The sequence below is a fragment of the Nipponia nippon genome, unplaced genomic scaffold, assembly GCF_047370975.1.
Source record: "Nipponia nippon isolate SJK-2023a ecotype South Korea unplaced genomic scaffold, ASM4737097v1 scaffold_3, whole genome shotgun sequence".
NCBI lineage: Eukaryota > Metazoa > Chordata > Aves > Pelecaniformes > Threskiornithidae > Nipponia > Nipponia nippon.
This window is the reverse complement of record NW_028262347.1, coordinates 113,291,962-113,304,780: the sequence shown is the minus strand read 5'-3', so window position 1 is coordinate 113,304,780 and position 12,819 is coordinate 113,291,962. Positions and strand designations below refer to the sequence as shown.

Below are 12,819 nucleotides of genomic sequence, written 5' to 3'. Positions count from 1 at the left end.
GACTGCCCTAGCAGGCAGTGCTACTGGTTTCACCTGTATTATTTAGTATTTCCATATTAGCCAGGAAAGCTGTGGGATATGGGAATGCTCTGCCCGTACCACCCTTGCTGCTGCCCAGGCCAGGCTCCACTGACCTTGGTCACTGAGCATGGTTAACCTTAAACCTTAACTAGGGTCAATGTTTGGCTTCATTTTCTGGTGTGAATAGCTACAGTAGCAAAAGGGCAGTTTTGACCAGGAAAACTTCCTCTGGTGAGGCTGAAAACAGACATGCTTCTTGCAAATTCATGTGGCCTAAAGATGTTGTCACTTCCAGTTTTCATCCTGACTCTCTTCCAGAGATTGATGCCTGTAGAGTTTGTTGGGGGGAAAGGCTGTGTGTGTGCTTCCTAATCTACTCCTGCAAAATTGGCTGGGGTAGCCTAGACTGTCAGTGTGACTCAGAATTAATTCAGCTGAGCTGGCCAGCGATGGACTTGGGGGTGTCTGGCCTAACCCCTTCTGCTAGCAGAGCTTTGGGGCAGGCAGCCTCTGGAAGCGGTGTGCCCACGGGCAGCTGGGCACAGAAGAGTCTTGACGGATACACGAAGGTCCTAAGGAAGCTGACTTCTCTCAGCCTTATGCATCTAAGAAGGAATCTGGTAGCAGTAAAACATCTCATCCACAGGGACAGAGGTCTAGCAGGGCAGAGCAGCAATGTCGTCCTGGTCAAGACTGCAAGAGGAGGCACCTGGCCCTTGGCCATGTTATTTTTAAGCTTGAAAAGCACACGTAGTCTGCAAGAGCGTAGCACTAAGGAAAGGAGCTCGCCAGCGCTTCCTGCCCTGCCCCGGCAAACTGATAAAGCCCTTTGCAATGCAGGGTGACCCCAGTTTATTTTTAAAATGTGGCCAGGCACGGAGCTCACAGAATAAATGAACACCCAGCTTTGGGCATTAATTAAGCTTTAATTCATTGCCTGATGAATTAAAGAGTTAATGTAAATGTAAAAAGGACAAAAAAGGCCAGCAAACCATCTCCAGAGGAACGTCTGCGTAAGGACATGCATCTACGCATGTACATGGGATGTAAAAAAAGGTTAGTTAGTAAATGTTACACAGGGAGGGGCACTTAGCGTTATCCTGAGCACCGTGTGAATTTTCTTGCTGCTTGGACAATGCACCTCAATCCTGTTCCCTTCCCTTGTTATTCCAGTCCCAGCCCTCTTGTAAGCAAAGATAATTGCACGCTGAAGGATACAGTTCCCATGTACAGTAAGTGCTCACATAGAGGAAATCCAGGTTCCTGCAATCGAAAGGCAGCAGTTTGTTGTGCGGTAATGATAACAAGGACCACTGGGATGGGTCTGTCTTTATTGCATGCCCTGTGGAGGCATAAATGAGATTGCCAGAGATGTTCTCCTTCTTGCCCAGACGCTGGGACAGCAGGGTTGCTGTGGTACCAAAACATGCCGGGTTCAGGCCAGGAAGGAGCTATTGCAGGGGGAGAAAATGACAGCCCTCATCTGCCGGTGCACACACGGTGCCTCACCATCTCTTGGCTCTGTGAAACAGCCTCATTCCTGCAGCAGGGTGAATTGGTTTGTTAGGAATGAGATTGTTTGTTCTGGTTTGATTGATTAGGTATTTTATGGATAGGCTTTATTTCTGTAACAGAAACTCTTTTCTCTCAAACACACTTTTGAGGCATTAAAGGGGCTCCGTTAAAACATCCCAGCTGGAAGAAGAAATACCTCTGCTTGTCGATCTTGTCCTTCTGATCTCCCTGTGGTAGGACTGAGAGGTCATGTTGCTAGGAAGAGGGACTGATGAGCTTGCCACTTCTCAGCAGTGGGTGACAACCTCAGATTGTCTTGCCCTAGCAGGCACTTGGGATATTGATAGGGGTGCTAGCCCTCCAGAAACAGAAATGCCACCTGGGAGGAAACAGCCCAGGCTTCAGCCTGAGCACCCTCTGGCCCAGACCTCTGGGAGGCCTCGTCAGGGCCAGGCAGATGCCCCAGCAATCGGACTGTGTCCCAGAAAGCTGGGAATTAAATTCTTTCATCATGAGCCCTATGGCATGGAAAGCTTCATTAAGTGTGAGGGCTGAGCAGCAGAGCTACTAACCACACGAAGCAACTCCAAAACATCATAGCCGTCTCAGTCATGCCAAGGGCTTGTGCAAGGGGTGACAGGTGGGACTGTTGCTGGCACACGGCTGCCTGTGGCAGGCGCAGTGACACCAAGACCCAGGGTATGTCCTCGCAGCCACGCTGAGCTCACTTCAGGTAGGAGTGAGCTGGCTGCAAGCACAGCTGTTTAAGGGGGTGCTTGGGGAAGATGGCTTAGATCAAAGCCATGGTGTTTACTAGTGTCTTCCACAGATTAATAGTGAAGTAAACACAAAAAATAAACAACCCGATGCTTTTAAAACCACTGGGTTAAAGGAAACCCTTTCCAGATTAGCAATCTTTCTGTCTCTGCCCTTTTTCCAGGGACCGCAGTCATGAGGCATCCTGGGGGCCGGGAGAGTTTGCCACAGCCTGATCCTGATGGTGCTGGAAGGCTGGAAGAGTTTTTCCTCTAGTGCCTGCTTAGAAGCACAAAACCATGCAGACTTGTTCCCACCGAGGTGCACACCAGCACTGGCAGTGAAGATCGCTCTCATCGGAGCAGGCTGTGTGGGTCCCCAGGCATGCTTAACGTGGAAGGTGGCCAGGACAGCCCTGCCTATGCCATTGCCACGTCTGCAACATTAGCCTTACACCGAGGGAGAGCAGTGGACATCTCCAGCCCTGTTTTTTTATATCTGGGGAGGTCCTGCCTGCTTCTTTCCCTTTCTGTCCTGAGAACTTTAAAGGAGGGAGTAAGGACATGCCCTCCCACCCTGCCCCAGCAGCATCACAGTGGGCTGACAGTAGCAAGTGCCTTCACAGTCCTGTTCTTCAAAGTTAATTTGATAAGAGGACACTTTCATCCTCACCATCTGCTGATAAAGTCTCTTTGGGAAGCTTTGTTGGTAACTTGCAGAAATAGGCATGCGCTTAGGAGCTTCTGGACTTGAGTGTTTTTTTCAGGGCTAGGAAGGATGCCAAAGCTTTTATTCAAGTGAGGAGTTTCTTTCATTTTTCTTCTTGAGGGAAAATACTCTGAATCGTGGATCATTCTGCCTTTCTTTCTCTTTCAGGGAAGGAACTGCCATGCCCGTGGGAATCTTCCGGGTGTGCCTAGTGGTGATTACAGCTATTGTCAACCACCCTCTCCTCTTCCCTAAAGAGAATGGCACTGTCCCCGAGAACACGGAAGAAATCATCCAGAAGATGAAGGAGCGGGAGGAGAGCCTTCGGCTGGAGCAGTTGCGCTTGGAGCAGGAAATTGCAGCCCAGGAAGCCACACAGAAGGCTCTGGAAAAGGCTGCAGAGGTAGTGGAGGAAAGCAAAGAGGAAAAAGTCCGATGGGATATGTGGACTGCCCTTTCCATGGTCATCTTCCTGCTGATCGAGCTCTGGAGGCAGGATTTCCAGGAAGGGAATTGGCAGGACATGGGAGGAGAAGAGGATGATATGGCTGTCCTGGGGAAAGCATTTAAAGGAGTGGCCTTCCCTGACAAGGCTGTCTTGGCCAGCTTCTATGAGAAGCGCATCCTGGGTACCACCGGAGACATGGCCAGGATGCGGGAGATGGTGGAAGGCTTTGCAGATGACCTGCTGGAGGCCTTGAGGAGCGTTTGTAACCGGGATGCTGACATGGAAGTGGAGGACTGCATGGGTGTGGGGAGCATGTATGAGAACTGGAGAGTGCGTAAACCTTTTGTCTGTGATCTGATAGTGCCTTTTGCCCCCCCAGAGCCATACTGTTTCCGGTCCCAGATCTGGTGTTCTGGTGACTCTTTTCCCCCAGATGAACAAGGTTATGGCACTATCAAGGTATGCAGGGCAGATGAGGATGTGACAGGTTGCATCTGTGACAAGACTAAACTAGGGGAAGATATGCTGTGTCTCCTCCATAGCCAAGCCAATCCTACCAGACCCAGCGGTGAGATGGAAGACCTCCTCTGCTTCAAAAATACTCAATATCTGGATGCCGACCAAGTCATGAAGTGGTTCCAGATCGCGGTCACCAAGGCCTGGAACAGAATCTCCCACAAGTACGAATTCGACCTTTCCTTCAGCCTCCTGGACTCACCAGGAGCCCTGAAGATAAAATTTAGGTCAGGGAAATCAATTGCCTTCAACCTCACCCCTGTGGTGCAGTACGAGAACTCTGACGTTTACTTCATCTCTCATTTTCCTCGGAGGGGCCTGGCAGCAGACCTCCCCTCCAGCACTCACTGGTTTCTCACCTTCGCAGTGTATGAGAGGAGGTTCATCCAGCTGGTCTCCAAAACGCTGCCTGCTAACGCCTGCCATGTGAGCTGCCTTCAGATCCTCTCCTTCCTCCACGGGAAGCAGTGCAGCCTCACGGGTCCAAGCGGGCTCACCAACTACCACCTGAAGACAGTGATGCTGCATCTCCTACAGACACGTCCCAGTCAGGACTGGGCCCCAGAGAAATTGGAGGCCCGTCTACAGGACATGCTGAAATTCCTGGAGAAATGTTTGCATGAGAAGAAGCTCTACCACTTCTTTGTTGGCAATGGGAAGGTACCAGCAGAGCTGAGCTTGCCCATCATATTCCAGAGGGCTGAGCCTCTCAACCTTTTCCGTCCCTTTGTGCTACACAGGGACGTTTACAGGAAGACAGTGGACACGTTCCACGAGATGCTCAGGAACATGCCTGCACTAATAAATGAATACACGGTGCACATTCCCGTTGCACACACCAATGGGATCCATAAGGAATCCCTTTAACCAAAGCCAGCAGGAAAACACTTGTTCCTCTAAGCACAGGTCCAGAGGGCAGCTTTCCGAAGCCTCCTGGAGACAACCAGCTTTGCCAGTACAGCTTCTTGTCTGCAGCTGAACCAGTCCTGGGCCATGGTTTCTGCAGCAAGGGAGAGGGGATGGGGGTAGGATAGGGAGAAATGGGAAGACGTGGTATAAAAGTCAGTTTCTGCTCCACTGGTGTGCTGGCTGGGTTTTATGCAGCTAAGAATGTATTTTTCTATTGTGCCTCAGTCACACTACAGTGGTGGTGAGCAACAAATATGACTAATTTATTCAGATGCCTGCAATGCAAACGGTGGTGGTGGCCAAATACTTCATTTCCTTTGGAAAGGGGAGATAAGAAAAGGGTGGAGGAATCAGAGACGGGATCTTGGGATCGCAGGAGCCTGTCTGCTTGCAGACAGCAGGAGCTCTGCGACTGATGGGAAGCGCAATATAAGACTCGGTGCTGGTGTGGGGAGGAGGGTCATGCACAAGATCTGGACTGGATGGAGATCCTTAAATCAACCACAGCTCTTTAATCAAAAGGTAACTGTAGTTACAAAAAAAGCCTTCTTGATAGGATTTGTAGCAGTAGTTTAAATTGCTTGTCCTATCCTTCAAAAATATCCCTGCACCCTGCATGTTTCTTCTCCCTGGGGGGGATGTAGCAGAGCAGGCAGCAGGGTCTGTGCCTTCAGACCATTTCATTCAAGTCTTCCATTTTCTTCACAGTAACATGGCTAGTGGGTTATATTCCTGGCCATTTTCCATGGATAAATGGACAGGAACCTTTTTTACCTTAGATAAAAGAGAGAAACACCGTTATTGGATTCTGGCATTTTGGTTTGTTTGTTTCCCTTACCTCGGGGCAGCAAGGCTGAGAACAGCCAAGAGAGAAAGGACTGCTACAGGTTTTGCTTTCATAAAAGAAGCAGTTCTCCAAAATTATCCTGTAATGAAGCCAATCATCTCAGCAGTCTGGTAGCAGGGGGGAACAATCACCCTCCAAATGAGAGTGTGACTCTCCCAGCATGGTTTTAATGAGGCCAAGGCCAGCAGGATGGCTCTGAGTTAGGAGGAGAGCTTGGCAGCGCTGCCTCTACAGCTGCCTTGTGGTCTGTGTCGCATCCCTTCTGCTCCCAGATACCCAGGCAAAAGCTACCTGTTTGCCTCCACTTAGGGTCTTCTCAGTCCTTTTAAAGACTGCTGCTCTGATGAGGCCCTGAGGAGCTGCTGCTAGCAGACCATAATTTGCTGAGCTGGGAGTGCGATGGGGAAATGACAGCTTCTGCAGACTTTCAAGCCAGGGGAGAATCTCAAGGTATGTGCTAAAAAGCCCAATGCAGACATGGAGGTGCCTGAAATCCCATGGGAAGCAGCACGTTTGTGCCATGCCAGTGGGCTGCCCAGCCCCAGCAAGGTGGCTTTGCTGGAAGAGAGGGCTCACTGGCTCCTCACCCTCCTTCATCTGCTTCGTGCAGGATCCAAGCCAAGGCCTTGGTGCAGATCTGCTTTGTGCTGGTCCCGGAGGCCTGGCATCCAGCGCTAAGGGGCCTTTCCTACAATTTTCTTACACTAGGATTTCCTGCAATGTTTTACACTAGGGCTTTTCTGAATCCTGTTTACAAGAGGGTAGTTGTTCTGGGTGGTGAGGCCCATCAGGGATGATATTACTGTGACTCCACAGGTTCCTTTTTATCAATCATCTCTGTCACGTGCATCAGAGAGATTTAATCCTGTGTCACAGGGACAGCATACAGCATGAGGCGACTTATCCACCCTGTTGATAAGCAAACTCTCCGTAGATGTGTCCTCTCCTCCCTTTTCCTGATAAAAACCATCTCACCACCTCCTTGATGTCTGCTCTTGTCTGTCCTTCCACCAGTGAAGGACATTTCATGCACAAAGGCAGAGAAAGCGGTAACTCCCATTTCCACACCTGGTTTATAAGAAAGCACAGGTGGGGACAGGCAACTCTGCTCAAATTGCCGCTCCCCTTGGCTTTTGTCATCCCAGCTATAGGGTGGTTAAGTAATATTTCTGAGCAGAAAGTAAGGAGTAGGAAGCAAAATGGGAGAGAAGAGGCTGGTGGGTAATGCCAGTAGCCAAGAGTCTTGGATCATCAGTGCTTGCTTCAGCACCCTGGGCGATGAGAGCCTGGGAGACTGCCAGGGCTGGCAGAGCAACAGGGCAGGACTAATTGCTAACGCTGAAGCGTGCTGTAAGCGCCTGGTTTTCATTAGCACAACCAAGCAAGCCTTCCCCGGTAGGAAAGAGGGCAGGAGCAATCTGAGGGACACGGCAAGCAGGTGGTGACAAGCAGAGGTACAGGGAGGGTGGGTGAATACTGGAGCCTGGAGGCTACATTGGAAGCTGTGTAAGTTGTTTGCAAACCCAAGCAATTTGCCACTTTTACCTGCCCAGGTTTACTGCATAGTGCCTGTAGCAGATCCAGCTTTGCTGGCAGGCAGGTTAGGCTGAAGCAGTTGTGGTCAGAGTTGCTTCTAAACATATTCCCAGCCCAGCCAGAAAGAAATAAAAATTTCTCTGCCGTTTCCTGTCAGGAGTCTAAATTTAGCCTGTCCAAAGAACAGAAACAAATTTGTGACCCAGGTCTCTCAGGAAATGACGTTCAGGGTTGAAAAATAACTTTTGTATAAGGTTGAGCAGGGGGAGGATGAGAAGAAAAGGCTGTTGAACAGCAGAAGGTAACTAACTCCCCTGTTAAAATGTCAGAACAAAACTTTGTAATGCCAGTCCTACGGGCTTGTAAACATGCCTAAACTCGTCTTACACAGCTCTGAGCACTGCTGCTCAGACTCAAAGAAACCTAAACTGATAAGTGGGTTGAATCTTCTGTTCTTCATTTTCTGTATTTGTGTGCCTGTTCTCTCTTAAGCCCAAACTGACCCTGCAGTGTTCCCATGGGGTTTAGTTGAACCCAAGCTGGAGCTGAACCAAGGAATTTATGGATTTGATTCCCCTGAAAGCAAATTGCTTGGCTTAATTTTCCTACATGCAATATGCTCATTTTGCCCTGAGCACCTTTTAAGAGGTCTGCTCTGTGCATTTAGGCTGTGAGGGAACCTGCTCATACCTATCTGGGGGGAGAAGTGCTCTGTGATTATAAGCTGTGCTCCAGTAAGCCTCAGGGCAGAGAGCTTCTTTGTAAGCCATAATACCAGTATGTATACCAGAGGTATATAAGTGCCCCATCTGAGATGTGGGTACACGGCATTTCTCTGGATCAGACCTCTGCAGTGGTACAAGGAGGCCGTGATGTGCAGCACATCATTCCTTGGACTGCCTGTCTCTGCTGTATTAAATCTTTGCCCACCAAGTACTCGCCCTGTCACTAAAAGGCCGCACTCACATTTCATAAAAAAGGTTTATAAGACAGTTTAGCTCTGTCAGCTGTCAGCCAGTAAAAATGTCCTAAGACTTTTTAGTGCTGCCCATGTTTAGTTCTGCCTTGGTTGAAGTCTGGTTGGGCATTCATAGGAAGCAGCTTTAAAGGCTGGGGGTGGAAGCGGGGTTTTGTGGTTTAAAGTGAATAACGTTCTTTTAAAACCAAACAGCATATGACACGTGAGTAACAAACACACAACATCTCTTTGGTAATGCCTGTATCTCCGTGAGAGATCCTAAGGAAGGGTAAACTGCCTGTCCCAGACCTCTTTCTTGGGTCTCAGCGCTGTTCTTGCTGTTTGCTAACCAGGTGAATTTAACAGATGAACTCCTGTTGCCTTCTGCTGGTTTCCAAGCACTCCCTCCACCCTCAACTTGCGGTTTTAATATTTTATTATAGGCTCTGCCAAAGCAATGGAATTAGTGGTGGCTTGGTAGCAGCCGCTGATCTACAACGCAGTCTCAGGAGCCATTTGCCTTTAGGAAATGTCTTGGTCTAAGGTTATTATTGTTCAGGAGCTGAATGTCTTCTAAGGGGAGCTGTTGGGAGTTCACTCCTTAGTATGTGGCAACCATAGAATATGGCTTCTCTCTCTCTCCAGTTGCTCTGTGTACAGGTCTTATGGGGGTATAAAGATGTATTTCAGCAAAAAGATCCAAAACTATCCAATATTTAAGCAGCAGGATTTGGTGCTTGTTCACCAGATGGTTTTAATGCAAAGCCTTTGCAACATTTTCTCTGTGGTGAAGAAATGAGACTTTACCCACCTGTAACAGCTTAGCTGCTGGTCATTGAGGGGTTAGTTCTCATAGGATCCTACATAGCAATAGCTTTATTTATTACTTGTCTTTTTTTTTTTTTTTTTTAGGATGGGGGGGGGGCGGGTGTAATGTTAGCTCAGAAGCAAAACTGTAGTGTGAAGATCAATCTTGGCAATGCAGCTGAGATGGGCAATAACACCAAACATTCCAAACTAAGGTCTTCCTTCATTGACAATGCTGCACTCAAACCGCTTTTATAGCAGGACACTGTTGAATTTGTATAGATCTTCTCATGCAGCTCTATTTATAATAAAGGAAGTCTTGTACAAAATCTAAAGTGTGAAGTCTGTTTTGTTTCTAGTTCCCCAAAGAATGTTTCTGAGAGAGCAGAAGGATGGAGTGGGGATATGCCCAGTGTGATCCTAGCACAGTGAGCCCAATAGCAAGAATCCCTGTGATTTCTGACTGCCTGTAGAAATTGTTCCAGAATAAGATGCAACATGAACCTAAAGTGGAATAGCAGGGATGTCAGACTTCCTGAGAATATGAATCCACAGGAACTCAAAATAATTATTCTGGATATCGCTGCTCAAAGAACACGCTTTTCTGGCAAGCCCTAAATATCGCTGGTAGATGTTGCCCTTATTGGCTGAACCAGAAATTGCCTGAATTTCCAGTTCAGCTAGAGGAATCCTCTTTACCTGCTTGCTTTACAGGTATCCACAGCCCAGTTCCAGCAACCACCCAGCACCACTTAGCCTCCTGCTTAACCTCTTTCTCTGGTTTAAGGGAACGACGACTCCTTGTTAATATTCTAATGTGGTCTGGCTCTGGAAGGAAATCCAAAGCTGGTTATGAATTCATATAATTAAAACACCACTGTTTCTTTGGTGACATGTCTTCCAGCCCCACAGAATGCTCTGCACACCTTTAATTAATAACTCTTCCTTCCAGTGATCGCTGGGGCTGAATCAGCATTGAACAGGTCTGAGAAGCGGCTGGCTTGAGAGCTGCAGCACAAGCCTACCTAGCCAGGAGTGACAGTTTCCCAGTGTCAACCACAGACTGCGGTAAATGGAGCTTGTGAGTGCTGTGGCCCAGGATCATCCGCAGGCTTGGTTGTTTTAGTGCAACTTTGTTATTTAAAATGAATAAATGAAAGCCCCAAAATAAACCCACCATGCTTTAAAGCTCAGTCTGACAAGCTCAGCAACGTTTTCTCCATTGAGCTGTTGACTTCCTGGAACAATTTTTTTACTGCTTCCATGTTGCCGTGTAACAGCAGGGGTAGCATCAATATAAAATCCTTTTTCAGAAGGGCAATTAGTCATGCCGTGGCCATTATTACAGTATTGTCTGTCATAGAGTAGGCAGATGCAGAGACAGAGGCCAACCCCAGCCACTAGAGACTGGTTTTGGCCGCCTCTTCTAGTAGTAAAACAGTTTTCCTCTGGGCTTTGGTCTGGATTCTTCAGAGATTCCAATTCTTGTGTTTTCCCTATTTCCAGGCTTTCTTAAAGCCCTGATTCCAATGTGCTGGCTTTCACCAGAAGTCTAGCAGCCTAGATTTTCGGCATACGATTATGGCTACACTGCAGTCCAGAAACGTGCTTCCCACACCTGTAGACAACACACCTAGAGATGGACAAAAGCTCCTGAGGTAACAACCACCCTGCAGCTCAAACCTTAAATGCGTGCTTTATGGCTGGAGATTTAGCTAGTGCACTTAGACATGGCTATCTGTGCTTGTCACTGCTTACTGCTGTCCTGGGACGTCCGTCACTCCTTGAGCAAAGGGACAGATCATCCCAACCTAGGCTAATGAGCACGTGAACTTGAACTGAGAGTAAACCTGAGTCTGGTCCTCTCACTCTCATCAATATGCAATTGCCTTTCGCTTGCAACTGTATAAAAAAAATGGAGCTGCCTTTTATTAACGATTGTACCGCACCGGCACAGTCTGGGGTTTGTGCACTGAAAGCCCTGCGTCGTGCACCTGGAAATGGTGTGCGTGCCAGCCATCCCTCCCGCTGCTGCATGGTTAATTGCTCTCTGTCATGTTCCAGGTCTCTCTCCCCTTCAACATTCAATTTCTTCTGAAATCAAAACTCCCAAGAGAAACTTCACCAAAAAAAAAGGCTGATTTTTACTTAGATTTAGGAAGCAGCACTCCATTCCAGCTAGAGGCATCTCTAATCTCAGTTTTTATTACCACTTTAAAATAATCCCTGAGAAGAGAGATGAGTTCGTGGTGATGTACTTTGACATTTTTTCAGCACATTGAGAATAAATAGCTGAATATGGGGAAGTCACACAAAGCAATCAAGTCTGTCACAGGCCAGAAATCCTCCACTAGCTCTTGGCTTCTGATGCTGTCAGGCCTATGTGGGAGGGCGAGTGCAAGATGAAAACAACTAACACGTAGCAGAGTGAATTTCTCTGCTGCCCTGGTTTAGTAGATGATCAGACCTTAAAGACCTGGGCATTTTTGCTTTCAATACCCATATGTTGTTTAAATGTTTTAGATGGCAGAAGCTGACTCAATAATTATGGGGAAAGGTCTTAGCTATTTACAATTTCTCTTTTGGGGCAAGAATACAAGTAACATTGACCTCCTTCTCCCTTATTGTCCAATAAAACTCTTCTTTTGGTTAATAAAAGCTTCCCATAATGTCTCCTTGTAATGCTTAAAATAAAAACTTTGCTGTTTTACATTTGTGTCTCTAAGCCATAAACTGAGAAGTCACAGTAACTACCTGTTATTCTGTGTTAGGGCCTCCAATCTGGCCCCGTAAAGTTTCTGTGACATTGGGCATTGACTGCCACTTAATGTGAAAACTTCAAAACATCATTTTAAATGCTGAAAATTTGGAAATAGATCAAATAAAAGAACACAAGGACGGCAGGTATAATGTTAACTGTGAAACTTTTCATTTTCATGAAGGTTTTCAAACACAGCTCAGAGTTCTTTCAGTTTCTCAAAATTCCCAAATCATCTGAGTTCGCTGCAGTCCATCATTAACAACCCTCTCCAAACCCACCTCTTTCAGACCAGTTCCTCCAGACTGGGGTTGTTTCAGCTGCTTGCTCTCTACTAGGAGCTCTCTCAGGTAGACTGTTGTGCCAATAAGCCCATGTTGAGTCTCATCAGCATTTGGATGAATGTACTAGCACAGATGTCCGTAGCATGTCTCTCCAGCGTGATGAGCTGCTGTACTTGCTACAGCCTGGTCCTCCTCTCTTTACACAAGTTTCCCCATGACGTTTAAGACTGAAATCAAGTTACCCCTGTGTGGTACCTGACGTTTGGGAAAACTCAGAAAGGTCATGAAAAGCTCGTGAACGCAGGCCCAGTCTGCATCCCTGGTCCCCCAGCACAGTGACAGACTTCACTGGACAGGTAACACTTGCAAATGCAACAAGCAGCCTTTTCCACAAGCACAAGAAGATCTCCTTTTATGCGCTGCCTGGATATGTAACTGTTATACTGGGCAGTTCTTATGAATTTGGCATGAAACACCCCTGTATCTCACACCCTTCATGGTAATCAGATACATAATTCTGATGTGTGGCTAGTACTAAGATCTGCAGACCTTAGAAAAATTGTTTATTCCACACAGGCATTTCTGTTTCCCAATGCACAATGTTGTTTTGCTACGATGAAAATCAGGGTGATGTTTGTGTTGATACAAATGAGCACTTTTCAAGCCTTAAGTCATCCAGAGAGGCAGGCAGGACAGTAAAGCCAGGAGAATAATTCACAGCTAATAATTTATCTAATGACTATTTACCACTCATGG

At 47.3% G+C, this 12,819-nt stretch overlaps 1 protein-coding gene across 3 annotated transcripts in view; it reads left to right on the top strand.

Moving 5' to 3' along the window:
* ITPRIP (inositol 1,4,5-trisphosphate receptor interacting protein) overlaps positions 1–11,603 on the top strand; it is a 28,556-nt gene extending 16,953 nt beyond the window's left edge. For all 3 annotated transcript variants that reach the window (XM_087767208.1, XM_087767209.1, XM_087767212.1), the window contains exon 3: positions 3,169–11,603. In XM_087767208.1, the coding sequence (XP_087623334.1) occupies positions 3,182–4,831 (1,650 nt within the window). In that variant the 5' untranslated portion in view covers positions 3,169–3,181 and the 3' untranslated portion in view covers positions 4,832–11,603. The remainder of the gene's footprint in view (positions 1–3,168) is intronic.
* The last annotated feature ends 1,216 nt before the right edge of the window (positions 11,604–12,819 follow it).